At 41.7% G+C, this 15,186-nt stretch overlaps 1 protein-coding gene across 2 annotated transcripts; it reads right to left on the bottom strand.

Moving 5' to 3' along the window:
• Positions 1-1,112: 1,112 nt before the first annotated feature.
• Positions 1,113-15,186, bottom strand: LOC118780630 (interleukin-17 receptor C). 2 transcript variants are annotated; one of them, XM_036533239.1, is made up of 17 exons: positions 14,754-15,186; positions 13,420-13,432; positions 13,047-13,181; positions 12,620-12,720; positions 12,392-12,472; positions 11,907-12,036; positions 11,423-11,562; positions 9,179-9,247; positions 8,805-8,871; positions 8,501-8,676; positions 8,098-8,145; positions 7,940-7,985; positions 7,104-7,255; positions 6,148-6,216; positions 5,605-5,656; positions 4,914-5,021; positions 1,113-4,456 (listed from the first exon to the last, which is right to left on the bottom strand). In XM_036533239.1, exons 1-17 carry the CDS (start codon positions 14,880-14,882, stop codon positions 3,552-3,554), a joined length of 2,421 nt encoding a protein of 806 aa, XP_036389132.1. In that variant the 5' UTR covers positions 14,883-15,186; the 3' UTR covers positions 1,113-3,551. The 2 variants fall into 2 exon arrangements, with proteins under 2 accessions (XP_036389132.1, XP_036389133.1); XM_036533240.1 differs by having other exon boundaries at positions 8,501-8,673.

Below are 15,186 nucleotides of genomic sequence, written 5' to 3'. Positions count from 1 at the left end.
TCCGTATACTGGAATATGTACACACAGATTTCCTAGTAAAAGCATGATTTGACTTACATCACCCAGACAAGAATAACAGTGACTGAAACTCCTAGTTACTAATGCACTGTATTTACAATGCAGGCAGTGTGTGGAAGACCTGGTAGTCTAGTAAGGTGCTGATCCTCTGGGCCTCTGTTAGTGGCTATCTGTCAGCCAATTAAGTGATACATGCAGCTACCCAAAAGCCCAGTCATTCAGTTCTGCGGATTCAAGAGCTAAAGACTTTTCTCCTTCAGGCTTCCTTAGCCAGAACTGGTCCTAATGAGGTACTGTATTTTGTTCTATTAAATTCAGCTAAAAATTCTGAGACCAAGGAAATCACAGTAAGTAAAGGTACCACACCTCCAGACGAGAGCAGGGAATCAAATTATATAGCTGATGGTTACAATGAGCCAAGACAGGTGAGTGATAGTCCATCTGCAGGTATGAATAGATTTCTGCAGCACCCTCAGCCCATGAAGCTCAGAATATCATAAAACCATAACAAATGTATTGCACCCATCTGTCTAATGTAGAGCCATTATGTTCTGGAAAGCCCTCCACACATCAGTCAAGAGGGAAATTAGGTAAAAGCTAGCATTTCATAGTGTGAAGGTAGTGAACATGTTACAACATTCTGAGCCCTTGAAGTAACAACATTCAGTAATGTAGACTTACAAAGAAACAAGAAACAGAACTCAGTGACATAGAAGTCCTTAAAGTTGCCATAGAAACATAAATTCAATATATTCCTTACAAAATACATGATTTAATATATAATTTATTATTACCTTGCAGATTCTCTTGCCAAAGGTGGTACACAAAACAATGTGATACAATACTGAACATTATGTAGAATACAATAAATTTAATGAAGAAGACTGCTGAGGAGCTGGAGAGAAGACATTTGCATTAACTTTTATTTATTTTATTTAAACTTTCATGTCACCAGAAAAAGTCAATTGAGATATAAAATCTCTTTCCTGAGTTCTGGCCAAGAGCTATATGAAACAATTACAATGCATGTAAGCTTTAAATGACACACACATTAAAACAGAATATAAAACTATAGGGAACATACTTGGAGGGGATGGAATTCAGGACAGGAACAGTTAGAAACATGAACATCAGGAAGAGGTATTTTAAAAAGCAACACTGAATTGGAATGCAGACTGTAACTAAGTGAGTACAGAGGCAAGATGTAATTTTTCACAACACATCCTAGTATATAAAATTGTACCACTGAGTGAATCTGCAGTTTTTAGTGAGGTTTAACCAACCCCCTGATAAAGGAGGCAATGATGGGTGAGTGGCCCTGCATTTGTAAACAAAGCATAGAGCACCATGACAGACCGTGACTGTAGGCTTGTAAAACTGCAGAAGCAGATGAAACAGTGTCAAGAGACTTCCCACACCGGTCAGAGATGTTCAGGTCAGAATGTGTCTGCAGGCGTGATCTTGTCAAAAAAACCACACACTTAGATTTATGTGCATTCACTACAAGTTTTAGGTGACAAAAGGCAGCCTGAAACCTGTTGCAGATCAAATACAGCTTGTCTCTACCTGGGAACAGAAATATAGCAGCAAATAAATGGCTGAAATGAACCTGATTTATAAATGGAGGACCGAAGCCACGTAAATCAGTCTATATATAGTCTATATAATGACTACAACAGACGAAGGGGGACTGTATGAGGGAACTGTTATTTTATTTCAACTTCACTGTTTTGTAGTGAACTGGAGCAGCAACAGGGAAGCAATGGAGAGAAGTGAACAAAGCAGTAGTTTATTATGGGAGGTGTAAGAAAAGACCCAATTGTAAATGACTTTTGAAAGGACAGCACCACTAATGTGCTGTACTTACAGTTCAGGCAGTGTGTGGAGTTGAGGATCTGGTATCAGGAACAAAGTTGTTTTTGTTGTTGTTAAATATTAACTAGGAGCAGCATTTTGAACGAAGCATGGGGAGTCAAAGGTTCAGTCATCCTGGCACTTACATTCCCACCATATTTCACATATTCATATTACCGTGTGTACTGTGGCAGTGTGAGTTCTTATGCAAAAACTAAAATAGCTTTTTTAAACAGCCTAAAACAATATTAAAAGTGATCTTGAAACTCCAGGATTCAAAGGTGACCAGCTGCCCTCAGACAGAATACAGAATAAATCATCATTTAATCTTGAAATGTTTGTGAATGGGTGAGTACGCTTCAGGCAGCCAGTCAAGAAAAGGAATCTTGAGGTCATATGAAAAACATAGATCTGGGCAACCTTTGCCTTCACATCCCTGGCTCTTATGTAGCCCTTGCTAAATCATGTGCATCTCTTTTGTCTTGAATATATACCTCTTCATTCAGTACACTCCTCTTATCCACTGAGATAATGATCTACTAGTAAATTTTCCTTCATCTCCTGGTTCCTCTGTTGTAGGGAGGCTGTGTGTTATGAAAATGGAAGCTACGTGCAAGCAAGGTCGAGGCTTCTTTTGATTTCTGTGCCTTTAAGCAGCCTACATTAAAGCACATTACATGACTGAATGCAGATGCCATATGTTGGCAGTGTACCTCTTAGGTAACTGGGACAGGATCTGAAGCACATGTTCAGTCTGACACACTGTACAAACTATGCAAAGAATGTAATTATGCTGCTACTATCAAGAAGACAATAAGCATGCCCTTTCACTTCATTCTGTTGCACATGTTTACCTCTAGACAAAAGAACAGGAAAACAATTGTGTGTGATATGTTTCATAACTCCATGGTGTTCAGTGTGAATAGGAGATGAGGAAACATACTGAATGTTTTTTTTTTTTTTTTTTATGAAATTGGTTGACCATTGTCTGTTTGGCACTCAGCACAGAAGCTTCTTTTTCAAACTTCTTCAAGGTTTTTCCAAACAGAATTCATAGTATTTGGTGAGCTTCTCTTGCCAAGAGTACTTTAACACCCTGCCCTTACGCTGCCAGTCAAACCGGTCTCCAGCGCACCTTTCCAGGGAGTCTTTCTAAATGTCACTTACGGTAAATCATTTATGATTCATCACGGGCTCTTCCTCTCTTCCATGGCCCCCAAGCAATAACATGGAAATACAAGGCAAATCAGCACTTTCATTTTTAGGTAGGAGGCACATTCTTGCTCTGAAAGTGATGTGAATTTCCATGATAAACAGCATTAACAGCAGTCAGTATATGATGTCAATGTTGTCAGTCATCTTAGGATGATGAAATTGGTTTGGGTTCATTGATGAGCCCCAGATACAAGGCACATTTAGATCAAGTGTGCACATGCATCACCAGTGCCTGTAGCTGAAAACTGCTTTCTTACCACACCAGGCTGTTTACGGTCGAGTGATAGACCATCAGCCCAGAGCAGCATTTTCTGTTTCTGCTTCACAATTGGGTTCTGTGGTAATTCACCTCTGGCTCGATTGAATTAAGGTGCAGCATTCACAGCCCAGGACAGTGCCATCTCATGTTTCCATGGCGACACAACTCTGTCAACAATGACAAGGTGAAATCGAAGTCGGCTCCTTCATTTCTGTACAGACAGTGTAAGTCTTGTGTTCTCCCATTCGGAACTTTGCTCTGTCCTTTTGCTAAATAATAATGGCAACGGGAGTCCTGCTAGGCTGTGTGGCTTCTTGCTATTTTGTGGCTTCACTGCTATCCCCTCTGCCCCCTCTTCCTGTGGCAGTGTCTGTGGCAGCCACGTCCTCAGTTTTTGTGCTAGTCGTAGGGCCAGGATTTTGGAGAGCAATCCAGCGCAGCAGGGGCACCCTCTTCCCCTCCCCGCTTCTCCTGCCCCTCCTTGCAACTCCTGCACCAGCCCCCCAAAGTCCTGCGGCAGGCAGTACTGTGGTACCCGCCTCAGCTCTTGCGGGATGTCCTGGCTGTGAGACAGCCCATCGAAATACACCAGCGCAAATCCGTGTCCCTCCCTGCCACCCTGCAGCTCCCCCTGCAAGCAGGCCAGAGCTGCCCTCAGGATGGGGGCAGTCACTGAGCTGGGCTCCCTCTGTCCGAGCATCCCTGCTTGGCTACTGTTTTTTCCTCCACACAGGTTGGGTGTTTCCCACCACATCCTGTCCTCACCATCCTTGTTGTCCACCCCTCTGCTTTCTCTAGGTGGTTTCTCTCCCTCTGATCCCTCCTCTTCTTCTCTCTCTTTTTTCCAGCTCTGGTAGGCTTCCTTGGCCTCAGGGCTCCAGGCGATCAGCACTCTGCCACCTGCACCTCTGACAGCCTCACACTGCCCATAGATCCAGGGGAGTGGCCCCAGCTTCGCCACTCCGCCTGTGTTCTTGGCCCAGAGAGCCATCCGCACCCCTGCACACAGCTCCCCCTGCAGGACGGAGGCCAAGGCGCACACAGCGGATACCTGGGGTGTCTGCTCTGAAGAGCACACCACAAGTACCGGCTTCTGACTGAGCTGCCAGTCTAAAGAGAGAGAGGACAGAAGAAGGATGTTCATTGGTGAGTGGAGCACCAGAACATGACAAATTAGAATAAGTAAGGCAGTGACACTGAATGCTATATTAGGTTTGAATCCCCAGGAAGATGGCAACTTTCAGTTTCTTCCATGCCCAGAAAGGTTAAAAGTCTGAAACCTGTGCTGGGCTCTGTGGTTGTGTTTGAATAAATTTACTAACCATGGGTTACTTCATCAGATGTACAGTTTAATAAATAGATTATATGTACCAAATGAACTACTCACCATGGTGTCTGCTAAGCTAATAGATGTAACATAACAATGGGAAGTCACACATTTAAAATGTCAATTTCACTTAATTCTGTAACAGGAAAGTTACACATAAACGTAATATTAGGTTGATTATTATATACACTGACAGAGCTTACTGAAATTCTGAATCATCACAGCTTCTCATAGACTGACCTGAGAGTCCCCTTTTAATGCGATGGTATGTGACATATGCCAGCATCAACATGAACACTGTAATAATTGTTGCTGCCGTGACAATCAGGCCCAATCTTCTGTGTGAATCTGAGGAGAGACATGACAGGGAAAGACAAACAACCACATAACAAGTTTAAATCAGGAACAGAGAGAATGCTTGTGTTTGTGTGTACCATTAAATTATGCAGGAATTATTTTGTATTTGTCACATTTAATTACATTATATTACATGCATTTAGCAGATGTTCTTATCCAGGGCGACTTCCAGTGCAACAGAACATAAATAATTTAATTGTAATATAAATATGTAGTGGGCAGTATAGTGGACAATAACCTGTCTAAAATTTTCTCCATTACATCATCTTGAGGTGAAATCAGCTCCAGAGCAATGTTAAATATTAACTCCCTTTCCACTCTGCTCCATGTGCAAATAACTACAGTATAAAGCAATGCCACTACTAACTAGCAAGGTGGCTAAAAATTAACAGCTGCTCACCCACTAAAAGATAAATAGCCCGGCTGGAAAAATGGTCTATCATGATGGATTTTAATACCCTCCTGTAATGTTTCATCTGTAACTTTAGCTAAAGGGTAGTTCTCATTTCCGTTTGCTTTCACTTGCGAGCATGAACGCATGCAGAAACGACCCCAGTGTTAAAGCAGCACTCACGTTCAGGACATAGCAGTCTCCTTCCATGGAGATGAGGGTCTGACCTCCACACCTGCATATATGAGGAGAGTCACTGTCCATTCTGACTGACAATGTGGTGAAAGCACAACTGAATGATGTGCACATTTACTGTGAGACCACTCCTGCAAAAACCACACCCGTGGGAAGCCAGCTGCTGAGCTCTAAGCTTACAAACATTATTTGGTCAGTTAAAACACAAATGAAAAGGAACTGACACGACCCACTATTTGATTAGCCTTACAGGGCTACTGTATTACAGAATGTAGCACCAGGTCCACTTTTTATTGCAGTAATATAATGTGCAAGAATTTTTCAGTGTTCATGGATGTTCTACAGTACCAGTAACAATCAGAATGTAATAAAACTAAGGTGAATTTCTATCTTATGCCTGCTCGGTTCTGTTCAGAAAGACCTGGTATAACTTCCACATTGAAAAAATAAATAAATATATAAATAATAATAAAAGTGAAACAGTCAGACAGATAGAAAGACAGGTAGGCTTTCCAATATGACAGGCCTTACCTGCACACACATCCCTGCAGGCAGAGGGGTGAAAGGGACACTTAGCTCAGCCTTAGTGGTGCCATTCTCCTGTAGGAGAGAGCACAACACCACATCATTTATCTAAAGTGGAGGGATTGGCTGTCAACTGCAGAACTACCAAACTTCTCTTCCAACCCTCACTACTTATGCCATGTTTTTCATCCTGGAAGGAAATATTGTTCATGGTAATAACTGTAACTGTAAATGTCTTTATTTTTCCCATAGTTTAGGGCACACAATGATACAATACAATCTCTGCATGTTTTTCAGCATACTCCATCTGCCTTGTGGACAGTTGCCTCTCCCTTAAACACACACCCACACATAGGTACAAACACGCACACACATGCTTCCCTTTGATCACATCCATCATGCGTGAAGCATGCAACTCTGGAGTTATTTGTTGATTCACCTTATCTTTTGATGCATATCAAAGATATTTCTGAGGTAGCAAAACAATGCTGGGATAACAAGTAAGTTCTCTCTCTGTGATGCAGATAAACTTGCTTTCATTAGCCTGGTCTACTGTTTTCATTAACTCTTACTCTAACTCTTAAGGAAACTATAGTCTGTACTTGTATCTGCTGCTCAGATTTAAACTTACACTCCTGAAAGAGAGCATTTACATAGTGCTGTGAAAGCTAAACTTGTTACTGCCTGAGTGTGACAGATGATGGATCTTAAACTGCTGTTACTCTCCTACAAAACTGACGATGGTCTTGCCCTTTGCTAGCTCACCACGCTTGTCCACCCTCCAATTATATAAATAGAACATATTAGAGGTAAAGAATGTAACCAGGGGGCATGGGGGCCTTGTAGGCGGGCATTGTATTCTCTTATGATGTGTATCAGCTGGGTCTGGGTTTTAGACATAATTTACAATATTAATAAAATCTAATTTTATCACCATTGCTGTTATTGTTATTATTATTTACCATCTTGACAGAGTAGACATCCCCCCTATCCACATACGACTCCCCCTCAAGAACACAGAGCTGTGCAGAAAAGGTTGCTGGGGTCCCCGAGCTCAGACACACACGCAAATGCTGGACCGCTGGGAGTACCACAGCCTGCCATTCTGATACAACTGGGAGAGAGGGAGAGAGAGAGAGAGACAGAGGGGGAAAGAGAGAGAGAGGGAGACAGAGGGAGGGAGAGAGAGAGACAGAGGGAGAGAGAGAGAAAGAGAGTTGGAGAGAAAGAGAGAGGGAGGGAGAGAAAGAGAGAGAGAGAGAAAAAAGAGAGACAGGGAGGGAGAGAGAAAGAGACATGGAGAGAGAGAGACAGAGGGAGGGAGAGAAAGAGAGAGAGAGACAGAGGAAGGGAGAGAGAAAGAGAGACGGAGAGAGAGAGGGAGGGAGAAACAGAGGGAAGGAGAGAGAAAGAGAGACGGAGAGAGAGAGAGAGACAGAAAAGAAGATGAACAGAAAAGTAGATCATAAGCATGCAGTTTGAACATACACTCCCCTGTGGAACTTACGCTCACTTCCTCTCCCATGTAGAGCTGTAGCTTGACCAAATCCCCACCCTTTGTTTCAGTCCAAAGACTGCATACCGACCACTAGACATCTCAGGAGTATATGTGAGGAGCAGAGTGAGAATATGTGAGGAGCAGATCTAATCTTTATAGATCACCATGGCTGAGATACAGGTCCATAGCGCCACATCTCCAAAGATTATGAAGTAAGTGCGGGTCTCGTGGTCACATTCATACAGTGTTTATATGGTCATTTGCTTTCTTATGTTCTTCTTGTTTTGCAGTATACTCTACCTGACTGGAAGGGGCACTGCACAGTGTAGCTGCCATAGAGAGCGAACTGCAGATATGAAAAAAGACATGTGGAGTATTAATCAAAATATTTTGTGTGCATTTGTCTGCTGTGTGGGAATTGATCTTTCATTCAGCCACACTGAAAGACATATTGTTACCTGCACACAAATTTGGGGGTGTTGATCCACATTGGAAACATCATAATTCTGAGGGAAAGGAAGAAGAAGAGCATTTTTAGTCTCATTGCACTGTTCCACATGTGATATGCTACATCACACACAAACACATATTCATATATATCTGGCTAATGGCAGTGTGTTGACCAGGATGGATGCTTCAGCCACTAATACTATCATAGATCAAGTCTTAAAAATTTGACCATCCTGTACTTAGCAATCAAAACACTCTTAGCACTGCCTTAACTTACATATGAATCAGTACAGAATCTACACTTAATGCAGGAGAGAAGCTGATAGCATGCACAGCCCTCACACATGCACTGAAGAAGACCCAAAGTCCTGTGTCTACTAATGGTTGACAACTGCTAACATTATCACTCACCCAGCCCTTCCCCTGCAATGTGGAATTGGCAATGGGAAGGCAGCGGGATGAATTTCTCTGGACTTGCCAGCAGAGGGAGGCAGAGGGTCTCAGGGAGGCATCGGTACACACAGGTTTAAAGACCAAGTCTTTATACAGTTTCACAGAACTGGAGAGCAATACATCCCTGCCACCTGCTGGTGAGAGATAAGGAGTACAGCCACCGTAGTCGTCGGTTCAAGGAGGTTTGTGTAAAAGCTTGCGACAACATAGACATTATCCACAATTTCATATAGGGACACACTGTATTCAGAGGTAAACTCACCATCAACTGGCTTATTCTCAAAGGGACAATACGTGACTCGCTCTGCATCAGTATACAAGAAATATACCTGCAGATATGGACACATATCCATGCATATAAGTGCACGCACACACACACACAATTATTCCTCTAGTGCAAAGGAAAACAATTAAATTCAATGTTTATTTGATATAGTTATCACAACAAAATAATTCTCACAGATCACATTTCTCATGTAAAATTCAAGTAATAGTGGATATAACCTATAGCAATGACAGCTATCATTACAGGAGCCCTTGCAGATACATATTGTAAGATAATAATACTAATAATAATTTGCTGTTGAGACAAAAAAAAAACCACAAATAAAATATCAAAATGAATAGTGTTCTTACCTGCACACAGAGACAGGGCAGCAGGTAGGGGAAGCTAAGGGTGGTGCTCAGAGCATAAGTGGTATTAATCTGCAACATAGGCCCACAAAGGGGTTTAGTCACAGGGTTAGTGATTTCACACATGGGGCTTGCAGGGTATATACAATTACATGGTTTCTGCAGCATGTTACAGAGTATCTGCAGTTGTTGGGGTTGCAAGAAACAGTATGGTCATCTGCTGGAATGTCTATCATGGGAAATTAGTTATACTTGTGTCACTCACTGATTAATATCTTTCTTATCTACTCAAAAGAGCGGAGGTGCTGTCTTTTGTTGTGGTGAAGTATTCGATGGGAAGATTACACAGCAAGAGCTACAGTAACACCAAGATTTACACATTTTTTTGTCATTGTCATATTCATTGTGATTCACCTTGTTGTTTTTTATACAAATGTAATATGTACTATGATGTTGCTTTTATCTTTGTAATCACTCTCACAGGATAAAGGTGTCTGCTAGATGATTAATCTGCATGTGAATCTGTCTGGATAACGTGTGGTTATGGTTTATTATCAAAAGGTTAAACCCTATCTGTTCCTATAGCTTTGACACTCCATTCATGCAACTTCACATACTATATAACTTCACATACTTACCACATTAGAGCATTTTGGATCTCTTTTTAAGTAAACCTTTTAGCTTTTGACTTAAAGACCCTTAAAACCCAGCACTCAAAAGCCTGTTTTCCCTATATGTTGGAGGTGGAATGGTGGTTTTTTAAACACATGTGCTAAGGTTTTAAGTAATCACCTAGCCAAATGAACAGTCATTCAGTTTAAACTGAATTGTTCAGAGTTAACCAGACATTTATGTTGTGGTATTTTTCATACTGCAAACTATGCTAGCTACTCCCCTCACCATGGAAGAGATAAAACAATTTCCCCTAGCAATGAAGACACAAATCCTTTAAACTCCGTAGACTTCAGCACATAATTAGATGTATGCAAAATTAGCCCTTTACCCCTTTAAGGCTGTTCAGATTTTACAGAATTACATAACATTATTGTCATTTTTCAGATGTTCTTATCCAGAGCGACTTACATATGTTCCAGTTTTCACGTTACCCGTTTAGTAAATGGAGGTGCCAGCTTTCAGCTGGTACATAGGGTGTATTCAGAGCGAAACAATTTCACATGTTCATCTCCAGAGAGTGGTATCCTGCACTGTCACAAAATGCATATGCACATGCAGACCAACCTAGTAACAGCAGGATGGAAATTCTCCTTTTTTTCTAAACACATCCAGTCAGTCATTGAAAGTCTGATAATACTTTTCTTTTTAAATACTTTTATTCTTTGTGCATTCTTCCCCTTCTGCACCCCAATTTGAAATGGCTGCTTGCACGCCAGACTCATTCCACCACAATAGCCTGAGCACTTGCACAAGAGTGCTGGGCATAACAAATGCAATCTTTCGATGCAATTGTACACTTAGAGTGACTATTATTCATGCAACAAGTCACTCAGCACACTGCGGTGAAGTAAGCACCAGCTGGTAATGGGCACAGCTTTGCTGACATCATCTGGGAAATCCAGAGGCACCCGACAGGGCGCAGGGTGCCTGAGAGTGCTGAGATGAGAAAGCCCCTGCCAACACGCACACCCCTATCCCCGGCTATCCCCAATTTGTACTGCCACTGTGGGCCCCCGGTCATTGTTGCCTGATAACACAGCTGGAACTGAACCTGGAGTTCGGCACTAACATCTTAACCACTGAGCCTCTCTGGAACCTCGAAATACGTTTTTATTTCTTTCAGAGAGCAATAGCATACAGGGACAGATTCTTAAAGGAGCCATACATCTGACAGAGCATGACATCCAATAGGCTATCCACACTGGTGGAATGAGCTTCCTGTTGAGATGTGTACAACAGATTCCCTTCAAGAGAAAGCTGAAAACTCTTTTCAAGCTGTATCTCTAGTCTACTTCCTCTCTAACTATCTCTATCTATCCTATCTATCCCTATTTTGTATTAAAAAAGCACTCTACACTAATTTAGCACTTAGCTCAGTATTTTGCTGACCTCTTGTATTACTTCTTGATAACTACTCAGCATAGTGATGCATTTATGTGGAAGTCGCTCTGGGTAAGAACATCTGCTAAATGACGTAATGTAATGTAATGTAGCATGTCCTGCATTAGTACAAACAGGCTAACAGAAAGCACTCTAACCTTCAGAGATGAGAGAGACAGAATAGAGACTTACTATGACATCTACAGGTGAAGGGAGCTGTGTACACTGGCCAGATTGTCTATAGCACAGCCTCGTACGCACACTGGACTCTGCTGCCACAGAGACCGTCAGGGATCGGGATGGCTCATCCACAGATACGGTGAACTTCGGTACTGCATGATGTTTTAGAGAATGGACAAGAGAATAACATGCATCATTCATTCATTCTTTCTTTCACACACGGGCTTTGTGTAGTCCCAAGTTGTCTTTCACCAAAAACCTTTTATTGTAGTTTTAAAAGAAAAAAGATGATTTTTTTTTCATCATTTGAGGGACTGAAGAATGGTGTATCCATCTGATCTGCATCCAGGCTTTTCAAATATAAATGAATAAAATGCCTTACCATTAGACAATCACAGCTTTTTGTTTCAGGATATTTCCAGATGAACATTTACTGTATTTGAAATAAATCATTATTCAAAACTAAAACAATAGATAACATGATCAAATATGACACCTGTTCTAATGTCCTCTGCTGTGTATGAGTACACAGATTTTTGATCCTTCGAGCCTTTGTAGTATGCTGTCATAGTCACCAATACTGCACTTCCTGGGCGAGCTTCAAAACAGTCGTGTGTGAGCTCCCACTGTGGGCGACAGAGGAGCAGAGCCCGGTCTAAATCCATATCAGGGCAGTCTAGACAGATTCCGCACCTACACACAGAGCACCAGCAACCACCTTCCACCACAAAATGGAGATAAAGTTGAGTAGGCTTGTCTTGCACTGGTGGCTCACTGAAATGGTAACTGGCGAAGTGTGGGACACTGTGCCATATCTGACCCAGAACTGTCCATCCTACAGCAGCTGGGCTGCTTGACATGCCACTCCTGACACAGTTCGGTAAACATACACATCCATAGCTATGCAAACATTTAGTTTGATATAAATATGCCCTGAACAGACTGACCACACACACAGGGAAACAGGGTGACTATTCTTACCGCTGTCATCGTGGTAAGGTTCTGGGTACTGTCCTGATGGGGAAAATATTTCCTGGTTATATTGCACCATTTTCCATACCACTAGAGAGGGAAAAGAAGTGGGGAAGTGAGGAGGAAAAGATGTTTTTGCAGCCTTCTGACATGCTCACTTAAGACAAACACCTATAAGTAAGGTGAGAATTTTGAGAAATTTACCTTAAAAGAGAGTGAAATGAAAATCAGTTTTACCTTTACAGCGTCTGGGATAGAGTTACGTGTTTTAACAGTGATCCTCTTATTTGTATTAGTTGCTACTTCAAGGTATTCAATGGTAAACCTTTTGAGGAAGCCTAGAAGAGATGGACAAGAAGCAGTAGGATACAGGGAGGGCCACTCTTCTTGGGCTTTACCTTTTTGATTGCAAAATTACATTATATCATTGGCATTTTGCAGATGAGCTTATCCAGAGCGACTTACATAGGCTACAGTTTTTTTTTTACAATGTTTTCCATTTACAAAACTGGACAAAAAGACAAGTGTGGGTTAAGTACCTTGGCAGCAGTGCCCCAGTGGGGAATCAAACTGGCAACCTTTTGGTTACAAGTCTAGCTTCTTAACCACTATGCTACACTGCAACAAAACAGGTTATTAATATACATTCTGAAATTTCTCTCACCTGTGGCCCTTCCTCGAACCCGCGTGCGCACGCAAGTGGTGCAAGCCTGGCATGGTGCCGACCTGCAGGGGGCAGTGCAGAGCTGGACAGTGGAGAGAGTCAGCTGTAGCTGTGTCAGACCGGTCTGGTTGGACCCTGTGGGGTTTCAGCATGGTGATACTAAACACACAGAAGTACTCGTTGTAATAGCAAAAAGCATGCCATCCACTTCAACATATGCTTTTTGAGTTATGGACAAGTTTTATGTTATTACATAACAATAAACTCACTAGGATTTAGTTAGATCTGGAGGGAGAGACAGAGAGAGAGGGAGAGAGAGCAAAAGAGCAAGAGGGAGAGAGAGAGAGAAGAGGGGTATTAACAGTACACTCACCTTGTTGCACAATCTAGAGAGACAAACACAAGACAGACAGAGACAGGGACTGTTAGTCATGACACATCACAGATGTTTGAGTTTGGGGGGGGTGGGGGGGTTCATGTTGATGGGAGAAGAGAGCCATGTTAACCATAAGTAGGACAGGGACAAAAAAACTTACAACAGGAAATCAGTCAGACTGTGACATCCACACCTGCCACACTGCCTGAGCAAACACAACCTGTGCATGTGCCCCCCCCCCCCCCCCCCTTGACACCTCAGAACCTGATCCCACCACTTCTTCCTGTCTACAGTAACACATTGCCTGTGCCTGTAAGGTGTTTTCCACCAGAAGAAGAAATCTGCATATATACAAGGATGTGTAGGCTAAATGCTAGGTTAATATTGGTAATGACTGGTAACAACTATGATAACTTGATCAAGAACAGAACATCTAATGTGCCCGGCCTGCTGTAAACTACTTAAAGGTTGAGTGGAAAAAACAACTCAGTAACTCAGTTCTAAACCACAGTGACAGTGTTCGGTGGTTTTGAGTTACATATCAAGTAACTATATGCGTGTGTGTGTGTGTGTGTGTGTGTACTGATCACTGATGTAATGAGTCTGAGTCTGTGAAATCGTTGATGAGTTTTGAGAGAGAGCAGGTAGAGAGCATAGCAGGGCAGGGGAGGGGAAATTCTGATGGTCATAAACATGACATACGGAAAGTACATCATGTTTAGCATAAGGCACACCCACATTTACCATTAAACGATTAACCGGCAGATTCTTGTTACTGTAGTGGTCTTCCAGCCATCCTGCTCCATAGATAAAATAATCGCTTATCAGTAATAATAATAAAAATAATAAAACTAATAATAATAATAATAATAATGATAATAGTAATAACTAATAAAAAATAAAAGTAATAATAAAAAAACAAAAGAGCAAACAGAACACAAACTACCCAATCCAATGCTCAAAAAAAGCAAATGAAATAATGTCATTCTAATCTGATTCCATATATAAAAGCAATACCGTCTATTCCATGTCAGAAACAACAACAACAAAAACTTTATTAATGTCTGCCCTCCAACAGTGATCATCACAGACTGGATACCTCTCTGACAAATATATAAATCTGGTTTCCTTCAGCAACCTACTGGTCTTTGCACCCTGGAGTGTTTTGTGTGCAGGCTGTTTTTTTTTCTGAATAAGAAAGAAGTAGCTACACAAACGAACACGACAGGTGCATTCACAACTGTAATCATAACAACAGCCACAACAATAACGTGCTTCGGTAAAAATAGGTCTTAGGTCTGGATAATAAAATGAGATGATATAAATCTTACTTCATTCACGATGATATCATGATGCAGGATCACTTCCATGGCAGCGACCAACTTCAGCACATATAGCGCAACTGCGGCTCGTCCTAAACCTAAATCACGCCTCATGCCAGCTTCCCTCGGTTGAAGCATGTAGGCTACCTACCCTATAATATCTTGGTTAGTCGAGGTGTCTGTAGAGTATTTTCAAAGACTTGACGAGTCTTGGATTTAGCTTTAAAGGGTTAGGCATCTAGCTAAAGGCAACTGGCTATAAAACATTGCAAAATAAACTGGTATATGCGGCAGTGGAATAGGAGGTTATTTTTTTTTTTTACCAAGTATTCAGAGACAGCTTCTAGATAAAAGATAATCGTCCCATGATCTTGTTGTTGGTAAGTAGCAGGTTTCAGCAGAGTACAGTTCCGAAAACTAGCGAGTGCAGTGTTAGGAAAGA

Source organism: Megalops cyprinoides, chromosome 7, assembly GCF_013368585.1.
Source record: "Megalops cyprinoides isolate fMegCyp1 chromosome 7, fMegCyp1.pri, whole genome shotgun sequence".
In the NCBI taxonomy this organism is placed as follows: domain Eukaryota; kingdom Metazoa; phylum Chordata; class Actinopteri; order Elopiformes; family Megalopidae; genus Megalops; species Megalops cyprinoides.
The sequence above is the reverse complement of the archived record's forward strand: the minus strand, read 5'-3'. Positions and strand labels throughout refer to the sequence as shown.